This window comes from Benincasa hispida, chromosome 1 (assembly GCF_027475165.1).
Source record: "Benincasa hispida cultivar pf3 chromosome 1, pf3_genome.v1.1, whole genome shotgun sequence".
In the NCBI taxonomy this organism is placed as follows: domain Eukaryota; kingdom Viridiplantae; phylum Streptophyta; class Magnoliopsida; order Cucurbitales; family Cucurbitaceae; genus Benincasa; species Benincasa hispida.
In genome coordinates, this window is record NC_143478.1 from 92,007,113 (window position 1) to 92,030,130 (window position 23,018).

A 23,018-nucleotide genomic window follows, 5' to 3' on the forward strand; every position below is an offset into this window, starting at 1 on the left:
TTCAAATATATTTAATTTTTTTATTTTCAAAATTTAGCCAAAAAGTGAAAATAATTTTCATAAAAATAATGAGGAAATACAGAAATATTGTACAATTATCTTTTAAGAAATACAAGTTTAGGTGTGATTTGTATTTAAGAAATACGAATCACATCTAACTTAAAAAAAAAAAGGTTAATAAAAATTTCCATATAATTTACTAATTAGAGGATTCCTTATAATTAACAATCAATTTACTCTTTTTTTCTTTTTTTTTTTTTAGTACAACACCTATGAGACAAGAATCAACTGAGTGCAAGTGCATAACAATCAGAAGCTCAATTTTAACTTAATAATTAATTAACTAAAGTTAGCTCTTTAGCTCTTCCTCTACAAATTAAAATAGTCAGTCTCATTCTGCAAAGCCCGGTTACGCGTTTCGTTTTCCGTGCACGTCACGCGCCAAACTTTAAGAACGCCGTCGAGGCTTCCGCTACAGATGGTGCAGCCGCCGTCGTCCTCCTCCGCCACCTCCTCAGAACCGGAGCCAGAAAACACCGCCACGCATCTCACCGGGCCCCGGTGGCCAACCAACACCGCCAGACACGTGTGCACCTGACAATCTACCTCATCCCTGGCCCACACGCGACACGTGGAATCAGCGGAGCCACTGACCACGTACTTTCCAACGGTGGCCAAACACATGACCGCATGGGTGTGGCCTTGCAAAGCGCCGCCGTATTGGAGCTGGCCGGAGAACCAGCCTTTGAGCCAGAAGTGGAGGTAGCCGTCACTGCAACCGCCGTAGATGAGGCCGGAGTTGGTGGCGAGGGTGAGTGTTTTGACCGGAGAGAATTTGGCTGGGAGGGTGACGACGAGGGAGTGAGGAGGGTGATCGCTGCGGGAGAAGTTGCGCCGCCAGACCTTAATGGTAGCGTCGTCGGAGGCGGTGTAGAGAAGGCCGTCGTCGGCGGCAATGATGGCGTTGATTGGCTCGGAATGGGCTTGGATTGTTTCTATGCATTTGAAATCGGAGATTCGCCAAATTTTTACTGATTTGTCGAGTGATGATGAGTATAGAACGTCGTCGGAAATGTTGATCGCTAGTGAAGTTATTGGACCCATGTGCTTCAACTGAAATGTAATCATAAAATTACAAATTTGATTATTGTATGAACTTTGACATTTTGAAAAAAAAATAAAAAATTTACCGGCCAAATAGATATAAAAAGATCCGCATCAAATTGTTCCATCATAGTTAGTAAAAAAAATCGTTTTTACTTAGTTCTTAAAATATTTTAAATGTTGTGTTTGGATGATAAGAATAAGATGCATCATCTAAATTTTATTCTTAAATATAATAGATTGAAATATATATCTAATACTTGAATTAATTTTTTTAATTTTAAATTTATATATCATCATGCATCTAATACAAAATTGAAAATTTAGAGATTAAATTATCACTTATTTTGAAAGTTCATAGATCAAACAAACACAAATTAAGAGTTCATACATTAAACTTGTAATTTCACCTTCACTCGAGTTCATTCCCATAATTTAAATAATAATTATGTTTTTATATTATAATAATAATAATTTAAAAAGTAAAAATAAAAATAAATTTGTCAAAATGAGCATAGTTCAATTGTCATAAAATTTGTACACCAACTTTGAGATAAGTTTGATTCTTGCATCCATATATTCTTAAAGGAGAAATAATGATAAATTATATATATATAAAAAGCTTGAGTCTAATAAAAAGGTAATTATAAATATATAAAATATAGAAAAGAAATCCATAATAACAAATAACATACATTAATCTATCGTCTTAAGATAAATTAGTATCATAGTATATATATATTTTGAAAAAGAAGTATCGTAGTATAATTATTATGCCATAATGTCCAACCCTTTTGTATTGTGGTGAAAAGTTAAGAGGACTTCAATAACCTAAATAGATAGTCACTCAACTCTCAAAATATTTTTACTTTTTCACCTGGCCTATTCTTTTTATCTTAGAAAAAAAACTCTAAATTCGGAAAGTATAGTTGTTTTAACAAAAAAAAAAAAAAAAAATAGAAATATTATAAAGTTTTAGGATATATACTCTAAATTTGTAAGGTGTATCAATTCAAACTTCAAATTAATAATTGGTGTACAAATATTAACGACAGACATGATAAACCACGATAGACATATATTAAATTAATAGATGTTTATCGCGGTCCATCTCTGACCCACTTATAGATGTCTATCGTGGTCTATCACCGATAGAAAATGATATTTTGCTATATTTAAAAAAATTTCAACAATTTTACCATTTAAAATAATTACCCTTATGTAAACTTATTGGATAGGATACCCCTACTTGCATGTCGCCTACACGAACGCATTGGATCATTGCGTTTGTGTCAAATACAAAGTGGGTCGTATCCACAGTTTCATCAGGATAAGGTACTCAACCTTATCCCTATACTATAAACCCTTAGGCTGTATCTTGAACATTGATATATGTATGTCTTCACATACAGTTTAAGAGAGTCTAGGATGTTAGTATATTGGGATTTAGGGTTATTAAGACAAAACACGTACAACACAATCAATAACACTTATTGAAATAACATGGATAACTCTTTATTGATGACCGTCAATTATTTATATTTACTATCTACGAGTTTTAGAGTATAAAACTCAACAAATTCCTACTTGCACACTTAAAAAGGAAGGGCCTTTTGATTGGTGAATTATTTTAGACCCTTATAACATTAATTTCTAATTATTTTTCATGTAATTTTTTCCAAATAAGCAGATAAAAAATATAGAAAATCGATAAGATTACAAACCAGTAACTTTAATGAAAAATCGCAACTATCTATTTGATTCCAACATTTCTCTCTTCCTTTGCCTTTAATCTTATTTATTTTGATCCTTGTTTAAAAAAGTATTCGTGTACTTGGAAATTGTGCATTAACAACTATTGTAAAACAAAATCCCACTTAATGGTCTAAATTGTGTCGAAGTTTAGAATTTTAGTTTATACATAACCATTAATTTGAGATTTTAAGCATGCAACTCATAAAAAGATTAGAAATATTTTAATGAGTTTTGAAATAGTTACGATGATTTTGTCATGTTCAAAAAGGTGCTCGAAACATAGTTCGTCAACCATCCAAAATCAATTTGTCATTATATAAAAATTGTGTTTAAAAGTGTAAATCTTCATACATTTAGTTAATTTTAAATGATTACTAAAATATATTTTGAAATAATTTCAAACATGACAAATAATTTTAACAATTTTAAAATCATTCTCAAACTTTTTCTTGATATATGTCGGTTTTCTTTTAAATAAAGTGATATCATGAAATAATATTTTTAAGTTTGTTTTATCTTGCGCTCGTCGGAAGTATTTATTAAAATTCAAAAAATAATTTTAAAAAATTCTAGTTTTTGCTACTAGATATGGTGTATTTTTTGTTTTCAGAAATGAGATATAATTATTTTAAAAAGTGATTGTGCTTTTGGAATTTTTTGCTATAAAATATAAATGTTTTTAAATATTTTTTATATTTAAAAAGACCCCAAAATAGGAAAATTCTAAAAATATTTACACTTTATAACAAAAAGTTTCAAAAGTGTTTGTGCTTTTGGAATTTGTTGCTATAAAATATAAATATTTTTGAATATTTTTTATATTTAAAAAGACCTCTTTAAAATAATGAAGATCATGGTGAAAAGAAAAAAAAATAAATAATAAAAAAGAGAAAGAATGTAACCAGTAAAATCAAGAAACATTATTATTAAATGTAGGACTATTTTCCATGACAGGAAAATGAACTAATTTATTTATAAATATAATAAAATGTCACTAAATATCAACTATAGACGCGATATCATATTAATAGATGTTTATCGCGGTTTATCACCTATTGATAGATATATATTGCGATTTACCAATGAGAGAAAGTGAAATTTTACTAAAAAATATTTTTAACAATTTTATTATTTAAAATAATTATTCTTAAATATATTACTTTAATATACTAATAAAGGGTATATTGAGTAGCTCAACTAAAAATATGTCCAATGCAATAATGGTCATAAAGAATGCATCACCCAGTATTTATTGTAATTATTTATTGGATTCAATAAAGTGTATATGAGTTCTACTAATAAATAAATAAATTATTTTACGAGTTTAAGGTCGCCATACACACACATCTCACAAAAGATACTTCTATTTGTAGGAGTGTTAGAAATTATATAATTTTATATCCCTTGTTATTACTATTTTTTAAAAAAGTATTGCATGTTAATGAACAATAATGTATTCATAATCTATTACAAAAGGGGAAAAAAACTGTAATTCCAACTAACTGTTTAAACTAACCTTTTGTCATTACAAGATTTCCTTTGCCAAAAAAAAAAAAAAAAAAAAAAACAAATCATTTCCATTTTGAATATTAAAAAAAACTATGCTCTTATAACATATTTCAATTTTCTTAATATACTCTTAGAATGAAAACAAAAAACTCACCCAACCTTTTAAAACTAAAAATTAGAAGAAGTGGCTTACGGTGTCTTTAGTTCCAATTTGCTGTTTTTGAAATTTGGCCAAGTATATTTCTAAAACTTATCTAACAATTTAATAAAGCAAAAAACCAAAAAGGAAAAAAAAACGATAAATAAACAAGCTTAATACTGTTTAGAAAAAGTTTAAAAACACAAAACTCCAACTCTATAACAAATTAACTATATATCTTAATTTGTTCAAAATTAAAAATTAGAAGTTTTATTACGTTCACCATATATGTCAACCTTCTATTTTGATCAATTTGGACCAGCTTCTTTATTAGTTTTCTTTCTCTGTTATATATATAGATATATATAGTTTAGATGCAAAAGAAAGATCGAGTTACCATTTTGTCCTTCCCTGAAATGTAACTTCGGACATAACTTCCGGTGGCCGGAATAGTGGCAAGGCGGAAATGTTTGAGGCCTCTGTTCCAACTCCGCCGCCAAACACGAATCTTACAATCACTATATGCCGCATAAACTTTATCATGAGAAGCCTGCAAGGCCACCGCCATGGAAGTCTTTGTTTTAAGCTGCCCGCACTCGATAAAGTCGGGCAGTTTCCAAATCCTTATTAAATTGGTATCAGAGCCAGTATATAAAATTTCATTAAATATGGCAATGGATAAGATCTGTCCGTCTTTTTTTAAGACGGAAGACACACAACGATGAGAAATCAAGATGTCAGTGAGCTTAGCTGCCGTGGCGGCCGGGTGGAGTGGGGAGGAGGTAGGGGAGTTGTGGAAGCTTTGAGGGAGAGAAGGGCAGTTGTTGAGGTGAGGAGGGGTGAAGGGGAATTGAGAAAAGGAAGGTTCTTTGGTGGAAATGCTCCGGTAAAATCGGTGGCTGGCAGCGTTTTCGGTGGAGGAGGAGGTGGTGGTGGTGGTTGTTTTTCTGGTTTCTTTGATGGAGAAGGAGATGTTTGGAGGAGAGGAATCCGGTGAGTTTAGAGAGGCCATTCTGTTCTCTCTCTTTTTAGTGATGGGGTGTATTGTAATGAAATGAAATGTGTAATTGCAAATTTTCTTTTTCTAAAGATGTGAAATTTAGGAGAGGATTAAATGAGGGGTTTCTTTTTTCTATGTTGTCATGTCACTACAAAACGTGCTTCAACTTAAATTTGCCCCTTGCAACTTGATTCTCTCCATTTTCTTAAAGACGGCTCTCAATGTCTCATAATGCAAAAACTTGCTTTTGGAGTTGATTTTGTAGGAGTTTTAAAGTGGTTACGAGTCTCAATTTATAATTAATTAACTTCAACGTTAGTAATTTTAATTTTAATTAAATAATATAAGAAAATATATTTTAATAAACAATATATTATAGAAAGAGAAAAAATGAGATAACAATATAATAGGTTAATAAAGAATATTAATAAACAATAATGGAATTCTTTTTTTTAAATATGATATGTTAATAACTAATGAAGTAACAAAAATTAATCACAATAAAAAATTAACTGATTATAAATAATTAATAATGATCCCACGCTTTTTTAAATGTATTGTAATTAAAATGTGGGGTGGGAGAATCGAATCTCAAATCTCGAGGTCAATAATAATCAATAATGATCCCACGTTCATAATGAAAGATCTATTTAAATTAATCTCACTAAATAATTATTCGATTATACAATATAATAATAAGTAATAAATTATTATTATTAAAAAAATGAATTTTTGTATTGACTAAATTTAATTAATCTTAGTTTACTAAATATATTTAAGATATTGCTAGCTAATTAATGAATAATTTATGTAAATAAGTAACTACATTTATTCAATAAATTTTTTATTGTTAAAATAAAATAAGTAAATATTTTAATAAATTATTATTGATTTATTAAAAGAAATATTTATATTAACTTTTTAAAATTACTATTAATATAATTAATTAATTAATTAACTATATTCTAAATGAAACTATATATAAAAAGAAAAATAGAAGAAAAAGTAAAAGACAATACTCGAAAAAGAAAATTGTTGTTCGTAGATAAAGAAGATGTCTTAGAATAACTTATTATATAACAAAGTATTGAAAATTGTAAAACAAATATAAATTTTATATTTATGTGTAATTTAATACAAACCCCTCTTTTCAATGTTCTCTAAAATATAAGAAAAGTAATTTGTGAGATTATCTTTCTAAAAATCTCCTACATTTTCTAACTATCAAATTTTCTATTTTATCCTTTTAATTTTAATATTTACCAAACATTTATTTCCTTTGAGCTAGGTTGGAATGCTTTGAAAACATGTTATTCAAAAATTTATTTTTATTTAAATACTTTTGATAAAAAAAAATCTTAAAATAAAAGGATGCACGTATTTAACAACACTTCCTCAAAAGTTTTTATGCATACAAATTTTTTAGGTTTATTATATACTAAATGTATTCTTTTTGTTAATGTCACAATTACTTTAAATGACAAATACTATAAAATACTATGAATTAATAACCTAAAATAATGATCGTCGAAGTTGGTCGAAAGTGGTGACCAGAGATTGCCTGTGGCAGTAGTCGGAGGTGGTGGCCAATGATAGTCTTCGGAAGTGTTGGTCGACTCCGGTCGCTAGAGTTTATCGATGATAGTTGTCGGAGTGGCCGTCAGAGGTAGCCAACAGTGGTGGTTACTGAAAATGGCCATCGTGGAGGTCGTTAGACTTTACCATTAGTAATGATCGTCGAAGTAGGTTGTCGATGATGGTCGCCAAAGGTGGCCAGTGAAGAACACTGGTAGGCACGACAACATAGTGAAGTAAGGAATTATGGAGAGATTAACTATTAAGCACTCAAAATTCATTTTTCTAAAGGTTGTTTTAAGTGTTTATCCTATATCAATTTATTTCAAAATTCATTTTGAGTTGTTTTCGATTTTCTTTTTCCAAAATGATCTTTTTTTTTTAAACTAAATACTTAAAAAAATTATTCCAAAATACACTATTTATTTAGAAGAGAAGATGGAGAACTCGATATTTTCACGTCTTTTATCAAAAGTATATGTTTAAACCATATGTTGACTTAAAAGGTTGGCCATTGATTTAATTCTCTCTTTCTATAATTAATCATGGGTTTGGCACAAATCCTCCCTCAAATATGGACTAGGTTTTGAGAGCCAGCCAAACACTAGTGTAATGTTTCCCCCCCCTTTTTTTTTTATAAATAATTATCAATGAGATGCTTGATTATCATTGTCGATTAACTATAAGACTGTAGATTTAGGAAAGTCTATGGAGGAGGTATAGAATGTTAGGATCTTACGTCATAATTATGGGAAAAAGAAACTGAACTCACAGTCCATAAGAAGAGAGAAAGGATTTGATCTCTGCTTGATAAGAGAAAATGGATATCCAACCACTTAACTTCTAATCCTCACACAAAAAGGCTAGATTATTTGGTTGTTTAGAGTTTTCGCTCGTAGCAAAGGAAAAAAGAGTTTTTAACAGTTTTGTAAACGTTTATTTAAATTAATTCTAAGAATTAATTAGTGAAAATTTAATTCTCAATTACTTGTAAAATAGTTTTTATTTAATTCTTCAATTAATTCTAAAAACGACTTTTATTTTTCAATTATTTTTTTCTTTAAAAAGGTTCTTAGTTTTTGAAAAAAAAAAGAGGAAGAAGATTTTGCCTTTTCTTCTTCCTCATATTATCCTCTCTAGATCTATTATCTTCTAAGCATTTTAAACATTGATTCCAATCCATTCTCTGACAAATGCACATCAAAGATTGGGACAACTGGCTTTGGTGATTTAGCATGGAGGTTGCGCCGATCTTGCTTTCAAGGCAGTGAGTTTATCTACAGCACAATGATTGACATTCGATTCTAACAATTTGAAAGCAAGATAGTTTCCATTCTATTTCAAATATCGATCAAATCCAAAAAGGTCCTCTTCGATAATAATGAAGGATGGCACAAGAGGTTGATGGGATAAGATCCTTGTTTGTTGGATTATAGTGATAACATCATATTTTGAAATGATGCACTATCTTCAATACTTCCCATAATCAAGAAGCTTATGACGGGAGGCCTTCACATATGGATTTATAGAGGATCTAAAGGAATTTGATGAAACTCCAATTGGATGTTGCTAGTGTTTGGTAATGTTTATACCCTATACCTTGGATGTTTTTTTTTTCTAAGATGGAGTTGATGAACTCTTTAACTTAGTTGCCTCTAGTGTTAGAATAATTTGTGATTTGGCATAGAATTTTGTTGAAATGTGAAATTTTGAGAATAGTATCATGAGCTTCTATATGAATAGGTGCCAATAATGCATGTATAGTTAAGTCATATAAAAATCAAGATACATATGCAAGAACATAAAAGGCTATCACTATTTCAATAGTGTTAGGTCATTGCACTGAAACTAGGATATAGAAAATAGAAAATATTGATATACTATTGAATGGAATTTGGATGTCAAGAGAATGAGATTATTGAAGTTCAGATTAATAATCAATTTTCCTTTAGTCATGCATTGCATGTAGCTCTTGATTCATGTTTTCTCACTAAAACGTCTTATTTTGAGATTACATCATATCAATCGAATATGGTTTTGGTTACTAAGAATATAAGCTCAAACATTCAATATTCAAGAACTATTTCACATTTCTTAAACTTTTACTGTCTGCTATTGTAACTACTTGTATCAGTAAAATTAATATAAATACTCATCATTTACAAATTTCGTAGCATATAATTACAATAGCTTTAAGAAGACTTGAAATTTGTAAAAGAAAAAATCTGTGACTTAGCTCTCAATAAAGATCGCCCTCCTTCCCATGGATCTAGGTAACATTAAGCCGAACCATGTATATCGTTGTGTTCTTCTTCTTTTCTTCCCTTTGTCTATACGATTGCATGCATTTGTTCTTCATCGTTTACTCGAGCAGTCGCACAAAATCAAACAGAGACATTAGGGTTAGAAAAAGTTCTGAAGAAATCGAAAAGACAAAGAACAAGAGAGCAAGAGAGAGAAAGGAAATTAATTTATGAATAATCACCCATCAGAGAAAATTTTCTTTCACTTCCATCAGGAAAAGAGTAGTGGAGCAAACCACGTGGAGCACATCAGCTGGAAGTTCGTGGACAATTGATAGCCAAGCATTCTACCAAACTAAAATTCATTTGGAGCAAAATACTGGACTCATGAATTGGATCGACAAGAAGGGCCACACAATTCATTCATCATTTGGGCTTATTTCAAACTTACATCAAGAAGTAGGCCCAACAGTTACCAAATTGTGCATCGAAACCTAAGTATGAGGTTAGTGATACAAGTCTGCTACAGTTACATGATATAGTAGTTGCCTTTATCTTCAGCTTGGCTTGCTTGGGAATTATTCTTTCTTCTGTATTTATATATACACTAAACAAAATTCAACTAAGATTTATAAGATTTTCATAAATTTGGCAAGAAATTGTACATCATTCCATTGATTGAGGTGTTGATTGTTGATTTGTTGGAATGCAATCTATTTGTTGATATGTTGGGCAGAGTTTGTTCTTGATTGATTCGGTGGTGGTTGGTGTGGTATGTGTTGGTATAGCTAGCTCGTGTAATTTATCAGTTTGTTCCACAAATTCAATTTTTACATTTGGTATGAGAATTTGACAATTTTATTTAATTGTTATAATTAACCATGATAATATTTGAATATTTAAAGAGTAACAAATTGTTTATGACAAGTGCGATAAGAAATAATAATATTATTGATAATTATTATTAATGGGATGCTATTTTGATCAATTTTGAATAAGTCTAATTATCATGCTAACATGAATGAAATAATATTCCATGTGATATATTTGACAAAGTTTATGTATTATTAATGTCATAAATTGTCATATTATGTTTGGCCATTAATTCTATAAAATAGAAAAGTTTTGTTATTACTTTTAATTGAGTAGGGTCCTATAATGTTGTGTTAATTATCACCTAGCTTGTTGGTAGTATGATAATATGCAAAATTTATTATTTAGGAAGCTTGTAGACATTGATGGTAATTTAAGATATTGTGTCTAAGCTATAAAATATGTGATATTTTGTAAGGATTTTTCATGAGTATATAAGTGAATATTGGATGGCCCTAAAACTCGTAGATAGAAAATGTAAATAATTAGTTGTTATTAATAAAGAGTTATTGATGTTATTTCAATAAGTGTTATTGATTGTGTTGTATTCGTTTGGTCTTAATAGTCCTAAATCTAATAAACTAACATCCTAGGTTATCTTATGATTCTTAAACTGTACGTGGGTTGTAGGGATAAAAGCCTCAGTGCAGCGGAATCAATCAGAACCTTTCTCAAAATTAATTTAGAAACGAAATACCGAGTACACTAAGAAACAACAAAATAAATCACAAAGATTTAAGAAAATTAAACCTACTATAAAACCCTGAGTTAAGAATGCATTTAACAAAAAAGAAAATCAATCCTACAGGGAAAAGAAAAGAAACCTTACTCTCGTTGACTACTCAAACGAAAAGGCCAATTCTCCTTTGGGATTGTAATCAAGAATACCACCAATGGGCTACCTTCCTATTTTTTGAGAATCCTATGATATTGATTTGTGGGAACCAAAACAATATAAGGGATAAGGAAAGTAGAATTTTTTTAGAGTTTTTGGGGGTACAAAACAATGCTGTGAAGAGAAGCCATATCAACTTCAAAACATACATTGGGAAGGTTTTAAAACCAAATGAGGGAGAAAGAGGAAACATGGGATAGCCCACGTTTCAGATAACTCTCCTACGTGGGAGTTATCTGATTTAATTAATTAAACTAATGAGTTATATGATTTATTTAAGGGTTCCTTTTAAATATAAAAATATTTACATTTTATAGCAAAATGTTCACAAAAGTACAAATATAAAAAGTGTGTTTGGAACTTTTTGCTATAAATTGTAAATATTTTTGAGATTTTTCTATTTATAAGAATTTCTCTTTATTTAATTTATTTAATTAATTAAAATAATAAATAATTAATTAAATCTAATTTAATTAATGATTTCATTTAAATCATATTTAAATGAAACATCTCTCATATAACCTATAGTTTTAATTCAATTAATTTAGTTAAATTAAATTAATTAAATTAAATAATTAGTTAATTCTCAAATTAAATAATTACTAAATTAAATATCAAATATTTAATTTAGCCTACATTTGAATCATATTCAATTGTTTTCTCTCACAACTTATAGTTTTAATGTGCATCTAATATGCATTAATTTTAACCTATAGTTTTAATATGAATCCAATTCATATTCAATTAATATTTGAACTCCTTCAAATATTTAATTCTCCTATAAATTAATTTTGAATCATATCCAAAATTAAATTTATATTATAAAGTTTAGATAAAATTTAAACTTTATATTATAATGTATCATTATACATTATACTATTTCTCTAAGTGAATTGAACATTTCAAACTCAATTCAAGACATAAGTATCTCAATTCCCTTTACAAACTAGGAAGAGGACCTAATGGACCAACAGATCAGAAGCTCCAACGATATGAGATTAATTGGCTAAACTCATTAACTGCATTAATCAATATTCATTAATTGTGGGTACACTCCATTGAAGACCCACAACTACACTCTTCTCACTGTAGATATATTTATATGTCCACGGATATAGATGAATAATAGTAAGTTAGTCCTTCACAAGTGTTCGTAACATCATCTGGGTCAAAATTACTGTTTTACCCTTGGGTTACTTCTTTATCCTTAAGTACCAATGCTTCTATAATGAACAACCTGTTTATGGTCCAACCATTAAACAGAAACTCCTCTCGGGCTAGTGAGAGAGTATGACCCTTTGTTCAAGTCTCGAAAACACCACTTAAGGGAACACTCATCTATTTACCCTAAAGTTAGGAAGGAGTGAAATCCATTTTGTATTATTATGTTCTTAGCTCAACACTCGGTCTTGTCCCTAAAATGGTAGGCATATTGAGTCCAAAAACTAACCACTCTCACCCATAAAAATCGAAGCACAATCCCTTGTGAATAGGAGTTCATAATAGACTCAAGATTAAGATTAAATTGCCTAGGTCATCCTATTGAAATAGAAACCTAACTACTTAATGGAGTCACATCTAGCGGTTACTATTTCGTGGTTCAGTCTTATGTAAACTCATTGCATAGGATACCCCTACTCGCATGTCGCCTACACAAACGCATTGGATCAATGTGTTTATATCAAATACAAAGCGAGTCGTATCCAAGTGACACCAAGATAAGGTACCTAACCTTATCTCTATACTATAGACCTTTTAGGCTGTATCTTGAATATTGATTCATATATGTTTCCATATACAATTCAAGACTTATAAGACAACCTAGGATGTTAGTCTGTTAGATTTAGGGTTATTAAGAAAAAACACGTACAACACAATCAATAACACTTATTGAAATAACACTCTTTATTAATGAGAGTCATTTATTTACATTTAATATCTATGAGTTTTAGGACATAAAACTCAACAAACTCCCACTTGAACTAAAACCCTAGTTAGTGGGATGTACATAATATCAATAACCCTAAAACAGTGAGAATGGTAAATAAATACAATAAACTAGGGCATCCATATACCCATTACACATCTTCCACTTGCCCTAGATTATACAATGTACATGTCTTGCAGATCTAGACTCTCTACATGACTCTCGAACACTATAGCCGAGAGAGCCTTCGCAAACGGGTCAGTGATGTTGTGCTTCAAAGCGACATTTATGACGATCACATCTTCTTGTTGCATAATCTCCCATATCAGGTGATACTTTCTCCCAATATATATTTTTTTGTTTGTGGTTGCGAGGCTCTTTAGAGTTGACTATTGCCCCACTGTTGTTATTGTATAAGGTAATAGGCAAGTCCATTTTTGGAATGATTTCCAAATCACTTAGGAACTTCCTGAGCCAAACTACTTCCTTTACTGTTTCACAAGCAGCTACATATCCAGCCTCCATAGTGAAGTTTGCAATGTATCCTTGTTTGATACTATGCCATACTATAGCTCCCTTATTTAGGGTGAACGATAATCTTGACGTGGATTTCCTATAATCTTTGTCAGTTTGAAAATCAGAGTCGGTGTATTTCGTAAGGATCAAATCCTTAGCTCCATACACCAGCATGTAGTCCTTTGTTCTCCTAAGATACTTGAGGATGTTTTTAACCATAGTCCATTTTTCTAACCCTGGATTGGACTGGTATCTATTGACTATTCCCACTATATAATAAATGTTTGGCCTAGTACAGAGCATAACATATATTAAGCTACCCACAACTGAGACATATGAAATACGTCTCATATCCTCAATTTCTTAAGGTGTCTTCGGACATTGTGATAACTTTTAGAAATACAAGTTATTTATACTGCTTTATTTAGATATTGCAGCCAAAAGAAAGGAAAGTTGCGTCAATTGTATGGAAATTAGCTAAGAAATGCAAGAATTGTAAATTGTCGTCAATACACCCACTAACACCATTGTGATGGTAGAAAAGGATGTTTCCATTCTGTTTTGCAGGAAATCAAGTCACCGCATGCATTCATGGCTCAAAACGCATCTACGTCGCATTGCGCCCATCATTCAGGAATGAATAGACGATCAACGTAATGACGGCGCATACGACAATCGATCAAGTGCTAAGCGATTAATACAATCTCAACCGCATGTTCTAACCAAAAATAACACCGCATGCAGGCACACGATCGAAGATGTAAAAGAGCAATGCAATTGCGAAGGATCCTGACACGTGTATAGCTGATCGTTGTGCATTTCTGATGGGATTGATCGTGTAACAGAAGGAGTATTCACTCCACCATTTTCGGAATCGCCATAACAATAAAGTGGGGTCCACACTGCAGAGAGTCAAACTGAGCCTATAAATAGCCTCTAAAATTCTATGAGAAAAGATACTTGATACGGGCATATTTTGATATTTGTATATTGAGAGAGAGACTAGTCTGAAGAGCCTGATCGAAGAAGATACGGAAAGATTTAAGAGACAAGGCCGAGAGGTGAGTCTCAGGGCAAATCCTTTCAATCCCCGCCGTTGGAGCTCTGTACCAAGGTCACTTCTATCGGACGAGTAAGCCCGAGAGGGAAGCTCTTCTCTTCATCCCTTCCATACGCTGGCAAACAAATCCACCGTCCAGATCTGTGTCAAGATGTTGGTACTCTTTTGTATTTATTTCTATCTCTTTATCATCAATTGTATTCATCTTCTTAGTTTATCATTCACACCATGTATCAGACGCTAAATATTAGTATTGAATGTCATGATCATTTCCATCTCCATCTTTCTGTCTATTTCCGTTCATCCGTAGTTCGCTTTCTCCACGATGTTTTCTTAATCCCCTGGTAATTAGCATGAATCTAACAAGTAAATTAATCTGTGTTAAGGAAATAAATATGTTTAGCTAAAGCATGCTAGACGGCATCTCCAACTGTGAGAGCAGAAGTGAAGATGCCATTCCTCCTATCGAGAGAAGGTTGGAAGAATGTGTTAACTAAAGCGAGAAGTACTTCCAGAGATGGAAGCAACATTGCATTCATTACGTTCATCTCTGTTTTACTACAGAGATGTGGGAACACGGCCGATCACTAAGAGGTGTACGCCAAGGGAAAGCGGGACCGTAGTTATGTTTTTAACACAATTAATAACTTACGATGTTTATACTAGTTATCTTTTCTATTCCTGTTTCACACATAAAGACTTGTCACCGCATAACACGACCCATTGTATAATCTTCATAGTCAGTCTCAAACTCAGTATCATGTGTCATGTATCCTGTATCTTGTATCATAATACTTTAGGTTTACTTTTATCGCACTTTATTTTATTACCACAACTTTACTTTACCGCAAATTTAAATACCTGTATAAACACAACTTTTATTAATTGAAAAACCCCCAGTCGCATATATCATGAACGTAATGCATTAACTAAGCAATCCCTATGTTCAACCTCAGATCACTTCGAGAAACTTGCGTTGGAATTATACTTGGTTTCAGTGCAAGGAAACTTGTGACAACGCATAGCATACTACAAGCATTTAGTTAATAACACATACATCTAGAAGTAGTATCACATAAAGTCTGAATAAGCATAACACATCATCCACATTCCATTTCCATTTCAAGTCAACAAGTTTATAGCAACATGAGCTTGCATGATTCACATTCATCATTATCCATATTTGTCCACATGTTTATATTTAGACAACATCGAAAACTGCGTACCAAGTTTATGATGACAAAGATATAAAATTTCCGTTACACATTGTTCCTTAGACAAGTAAACCCCATACCTGAAAGGTAATAAACCATTCTTATAATTCTACATCGAATATCTAGTCAACATTTTGTTGATATAAGTTGCTTGAGACAAAGCCAACGTTCTGTTCTTATGATCCCTAATAATTTGGTCCCAAGAACATATTGTGCCTCTTCAAAATCTTTCATTTGGAATTATTCTGCTAGCCATTTTTTAATATTAGTAAGGTACCCTATATCATTCCTAATTAGTTGAATATCGTCCACATAAAACACCAAGAAAGCTACTTTGTTGTTGATGATTTTCTTGTAAATACAAGGTTTATCAAGATTCTGATCAAAACCAAAAGATTTGATCGCATTATCAAATCTAATGTTCCAAGATTTGGATGTCTGCTTTAAACCTTAAAATGATCGATTTAGCTTGCAAACTTTTTTCTCCTGACATTGGGTTATGAATCCCTTGGGCTGAGACATAAAGATGCTCTTTTCAAGATTGTCATTCAGAAAGGTAGTTTTGATATCCATTTTCCATATCTCATAGTCATAATATGTGACTATGAATAAGAGAATTCTTATAGACTTAAGCATAGCAATAGGGGAAAAAGTTTCCTTATAGTCAACCAATTCCTTCTGGGTACAATCCTTTGCTACAAGTCTGCCTTTGAAGGTCTATACCCTTCCAACTACATCTCTCTTTCTTTTATAGATCCATTTACACCCTATGGTTTAACCCTTTCAGGTAGATTTACAAGTTTCCATAATAAATTGAAGTATATAAACTCCATTTCTAGATCCATGGCTTTGAGCCATTGGTCTTTGTCTACATCATTCATTGCCTGCTTATAGGACAATGGATCCTAAATGCCATCATCTAGTATGACAACCTGAGTTTCGGTTAAATCCAAGTAATAGTCAGGTTGTGATATAACCCTCCCACTACGTCGAGGCATTCTACGATTGAAAAGGACGAGATTGACCTAAAGTGCTGACTTCTTCATTAACTCTTGATGAAGGATCAACTTCATCAACAACCCTTGTCGATTCTTCAGTAGCTTATTTTAATACTACTTTGCTCTGTGGTTTAATCTCATATGGTCTTCCTACAAAAATGTAACATTTGTTGATGAAAACACCTTGTTTTCTTGTGGGTTGTAAAACAAATCACCTTTCCTTTCGTTAGGGTACCCAACAAATTGGCATAACCTTGAAGGGGATTCCAATTTCTTAGGATTTGTCACTAGCAAATGTGCAGGACAACCACAAATTCTAAAATAACGCAAACTAGATTTACGCTGCTTCATAAATTGCAAGGTATTTCGGAAACACTCTTGGAGGGAACATTATTCAAGATGTGAACTATAGTCTCTACTGCATATCCCTAAAATGAGCTAGGCAATTGAGCATAACTGATCATATAACGTACCATGTCTAACAAGGTTCTATTACTCCTTTCTGATACACCGTTTTGCTGAGATGTACTAGGTCTTGAAAGTTAGGATTGGATTCCATGTTCTATCATATAGTCTTGGAATGCTAAATCCATGTACTTTCCACCCCGATTAGATCGAAGTGTTTTAATCATTTTACCTAATAGGTTTTCAACTTCAGCCTTATACTCTTTGAACTTTTCAAGGACTTCAGACTTACGTTCTATTAGATATAAGTAACCATACCTTGAATAATCATTTATGAAAGAGATGAAGTATTTGTACCCTCCTCGAGCTTTTACATTCATTGGGCCACAAAGATATGAATGTTTGAGCTCTAATGGCTCTTTGGCTATATAACCTTTTTTACTAAAAGATCTTTTAGTCATTTTTCCTTCAATATAGGATTCACATGGCAGCAATGAACATCTTTTAACTCACTTTAGTTTGTCCCATTAGTCATATTTTAAATCTATTAAAAAATAAGACTTAATTCTAGTCTCATTAGAATTAATGTGATCTAAGGTCTAAATTAGGTTTAAACATTTTAAAATTAATTCCAATTTCCTAAGATCCTAAGTTTGCATGCAACTCTTTATTATAGGTTGACGGTTACTAAACATTAATTTTAACTATTACAAAATTAATCATTAGCTCTATAATCATGCTTTCTATGGTTTAATTGATTAGCAATCAAATTCTAACTAACAAGAAAACCATATTACATGCATTTCATGACTTTAATATAGCAAGTATATTAAACTGTGGATGTGTCATGCTCAATGCAAATTGATTTTCAACTTTATTAATATAACACTTATATTAAACAACTTATGGAAATCAACCATATATACACAAAACATAAATAAATATAACTCTTTATATTTACCTAAGTAATGTCAAGCATCATGCTCTTCCAATTTCATATCTTTAACATATCGCAATATATTAAATAACTCATGAAATTATATACATATCATGCATTAATATCATACATTATAATGCCTATAATATATTGAAATGCATGAACATGCTTAACCTATGGGGGATTTATCAAAATAACATCCACAAAGCATTTAAATAGCAAATGAACCGGTAATTTGATCCCTAGAATAAAATAAAGGAAAAATTTACAATGATTATGCAAATTTTATCCTAAAACTGCTTCTGCTGCTCCAAAACTGGATCAGACCAACTCGAATCGATTCAAACCGCTTCTTGGGCCAGTGAGAGAATAGGACCCTTTGTTCAAGTCTTAGAGACACCACTTAAAGAAACACTTATCTACTTACCCTAAAGTCGGAAATGAGTGAAGTTCATTTTGTATTATTATGTTTCCAGCTCCTCACTCGGTCTTGTGCCCAAAATGGTAGGCATATTGAGTCAGCCAACTGACCACACTCACCTATACAAATCAAAGGATGATCCCTCGTGAACAGAAATTCATAATAGACTCAGGATTAAGACTAAGTAGCCTTGGTCATCCAATTGAAACAGAAATCTAACTAGTCAATGAAGTTACATCTAGTGGTTATTATTTTTCGTCCGGTCTTATGTAAACTCATTGTATAGGATACCCTCAATCTCAAGTCGCCTACACGAACACGTTGGATCATTGCGTTTGTATCAAATACAAAGTGTGTCGTATCCATATGTCACCAAGATAAGGTACCCAACCTTATCCCTATACTATAGACCCTTTAGGTTGTTTCTTGAACATTGATCCCTGTATGATGTTGTATATATGTAACTCAAAGGAATTTTAGTCCAAGTGGAAATTTTTTGGGATGTTTGTCCTAAAACTTGTGGTTTGTAAACATTAAACATATTCTATTTTACATTAAAATTGTTATTGAGGTTATTTGATAAAATGTTATTGAATATGTGAATTGCACCTTTTGACCTTAAATCCAATAATCTAAGAACCCTGGCTATAGTACGAATATTTGAACTTCATGTGGAGACATAAAAGTGGATAAAGTTAGAGTATATAGCCAAAATGATCTATAGTATAAGGATAAGGTTGGGTACCTTAACTTAAAGACACTATGGATGTAGTCCACTTTGTATTTAATACAAACGATGTGATCCTAAATCATTCATGTGGAGACATACGAGTGAGGGCATCCTATGCAATGAGTTTGCATAAGACCGAACCACGAAATAGTCACTTTTACTTTATAACGTTGTTTACTGTTAAGACTAACAATTTCAATTTGGTGACCTAGGTAACTCGATCTTAATCCTTATCTCACTATGAACTCCTGTCTATTCGATATTATCCTTTAATCTGCATGGATGAGAGTGGTTCAACATCGTCGACTCAATAAGCCTTCTATTTTAGGGGTAAAATCGGGTAGATAGCTGGGGACATAGTCCTGCAAGATAGAATTTACTCCTACCTGACTCTAGGGATAGTGGGCAGGTTGTTCTCTTAAGTGCTGACTCCAGGTCTTGCAAGGGGCCCCGTCCTCTCATTGGCTTGAGAGAGACTCTGGTGGTTGGACCACAAACCAATTTTTCATAGAGGATTAATGAGACTTAAGGAGTAAGATGTAATTACAGGGGTAAAACGGTAATTTTGACCCAGCTATAATTACAAACAACCTATGAGAGATCAACTTACTAATCATGGTTAAATCAAGTGGACATAAATATATCTACAACGAGGAGAGTGCAACTACTGAACTTTAGTGGAGTGTCCCATAGTTAACGAATGTTGGTTAATTAGATTAAAAAGTTTAGCCAGTTAATCTCAGATCGTTGGAGCTCATGAACTGTAGGTCCATTAGGTCCCCCAGTTAGCTCATAATTGACTAGACCTTAAGATAGTGTGATGAGAGAATTTGAAACGTTTAAATTCAGTTTAGGGAATTATTGTTTGTTATAATTGACATTTAATGGTCGAATTAAACAAATTGAAGAGTTGAAGAATATTTAAATATGATTTAAATATTACACATTAATAGTGATTCATATAAGGGATTGGTATTTTAATTAATTTAATATTTGATATTAAATTAAATTAATTGGTTAATTAATTATTTAAAATTAATTTTTAGAATTAATTTTATTCAAAATTAATTATTTGAATTAATTTTATTTAAAATTAAAATTCTTTTTAATTTGATTTTTTGAAAATCAAATTTTAAATGGAATTAGGGTTAGTGGGGTTTCCCCACTTTTTTCACTTTGATAAACACCTCATAAGTCCACTCCAAATTAGTGCTTAATATGGTGTCACCTTGAGGCTTATTTATTTCGCATGAGTTCTTCTATAAGTAGAAGATTGTTGGAAAGGTACCAACATTCAACAGAAAAAATCAGGATCCATAAGTACTCTAATTGATTAATTTTGGCATAAACAAAAACATGTTTAAACGAAGTTTAAGGGGTTTCAAGAACATACCTTAGAAGAACTGTTGAAATCTTTATTTCCAACTACTAATTCCTCCAAATCTTTGTGCAGACCATCACAAGATCTTCCCTACTATTCTTTTGGTACTCTAGATTGAGTTGTGGGACTCAAAATAAGCTGGAATCGGGAATTTGGAGAATGCTCACTGCAACAACCCAAAAAAAGAACACCTTCTTCTACCCGAAGTTTTTAGAAAAATTTAGTCGGTTGCAACCTTCCAAAATCACTCCAATCTTTTCAATATATAGTAGACTATCATGCAAAGAGATTTGTTGCATGTGATGCAGCTCATGCTTGGAGTAAATGAAGGTTAAAGAGGTGAGTTCTTTGTGAGCAACTTTGAAGATGAAGATGAAAAATCAAAATTTTCATTTTTTGTGTTTTTCTATTTCCAAAATCTAATTTTGATTTTTAAAATCATATTTGATTTCTAAAATCAAAATTTGTTATTTTTACATAAATTAATTTTCGAATAAAATTAATAAATAATTATTTAAAAATTTTAAATAATTTTAATTAATTTAATATCCAATATTAAATTAATTTTTACATAAATCCATCTTCATATATTTAAATTATATTTAAATATATATTCTCCAATTTCGTTTTATTCTAATTTGAACGTTCAAATTAACTTATCACACTACTCTAGAGCTAAACCATTTCCGAGCTAGTAGGGGGACCTCGTGGACCTGCAGATCCTGGGCTCCAATGATTCGAGATTAATCAGCTAAACTCATTAGACTGATCTAACCCCCATTCGTTTACTAATGGGTCACTCCACTAAAGCCCATAGTTGAACTCCCGTCACTATAGATATATTATGTTCACTCGATATAACCATGATTAATAAGTCAACCCTTCACAGGTTGTTCGTAATAACGGCTGGGTCGAATCTCTGTTTTATCCCTAAAATTACCTCTTGTTCCTTAAGTCCCACTAATCCCCTAATGAACAATTGTTTTGTGATCCAATCAATAAAACCAAGTTCCTCTCAGGCCATTGAGATAGTAGGGCCTCTTGTTCAAGACCTAGATTCAACACTTAACAACCTCTCTACTGTCCCTAAAAGCGGGTAGGAGTGAATTCCATCTTGTACCTTATGTCTTCAGCTATCTATCCGGTCTTACCCCTGAAATGGGAGTCTTATTGACCCGGCGCTGTTGGGCCAATCCTCACCTATGCAAATCTAAGGGTAATCTCGAATAAATAGGAGTTCATAATTAGCTCAAGATTAAGGTCAAGTTACCTAGGTCATCGCTTTGAAATAGTCAGTCTTAAATAGTAAACAACATTATAAAGTAAGAGTGCCTAATTTTGTAGTCTGATCTTGTACAAACCCTTTTACACAAGAACAACCTCACTCCTCATGTCCAACATGAACGAATTAGGATCACTTCATTTGTAGCACTTTACAACTTCTTGTAACAACTACAAAGCAGGCCATATCCAATAGTGTTACCAGAATAAGGTACCCAACCTTATTCATATACTATAGATCATTTTGACTATTTACTCGAACTTGATCCACCTTTATGTCTCCATATAAAGTTCAAGTACTCATCCAATAGTCAAGGGACTTTTAGGTTTACTGGATTTCTATTAAGCAAAACATCTATTCAATAACACCTTATTGAATTTTTAGAATAAGTTCTATTATTTACATACCACGAGTTTTAGGACATAAAACCCAACAAAGATATATTTGCTGAAAAGCAGTTCATGCAATTGAGATTTTCTAAGAGAAATTGTTCTCTTCTCCTTATAAGCCAAAACACCCTCAAACCCTCAAAATTCTCTTTAATCTCATCACAAATTGGATCCCACCATCCATTTTAAGTCGGAGAATAGCGAAGAAGACTCTAACGGTGGTCCATGACGAGTTCGTGATCTGAATTACATAAAGGATTGTGCCAATTTTGAGTTTATACAAAGGTTGTTTTGTCAAACTTTTATTATTTTATGTTATGAACATGCATGCTTGTTTCCTAAAATTGATGTAATTAGAGTACTTAGAGCCCTAATTGCTTTTGCATGCTTGTAGCTAACTCTTACAGGGAACTGGAAACATAATGATACAAGATTGATTTCACTCATTCCCGATTATAGAGTAAGTAGATGTGTGTTCCCTTAAGTGGTGTCTTCAGGACTTGAATAAAGGGTCTTCCCCTCTCATTAGTCTGAGAAGAGTTTCTGTTTAATGATTGGACCATAAACAGGTTGTTCATTAGAGGAGTACTCGTACCTAAGGATAAAGAAGTAACCCAGGGGTAAAACGGTAATTTTGACCTGACTGATATTACAAACACTCGTGA

At 31.8% G+C, this 23,018-nt stretch overlaps 1 protein-coding gene across 1 annotated transcript; it reads right to left on the minus strand.

The window, feature by feature from the left end:
* Window positions 1–312: 312 nt before the first annotated feature.
* LOC120068126 (protein JINGUBANG-like) lies at window positions 313–5,539 on the minus strand. The gene is made up of 2 exons (XM_039019826.2): window positions 4,905–5,539; window positions 313–1,113 (listed from the first exon to the last, which is right to left on the minus strand). The coding sequence occupies exons 1-2, from the start codon at window positions 5,517–5,519 to the stop codon at window positions 370–372; spliced, it is 1,359 nt and encodes a 452-aa protein (XP_038875754.2). The 5' UTR covers window positions 5,520–5,539; the 3' UTR covers window positions 313–369.
* Window positions 5,540–23,018: the final 17,479 nt, after the last annotated feature.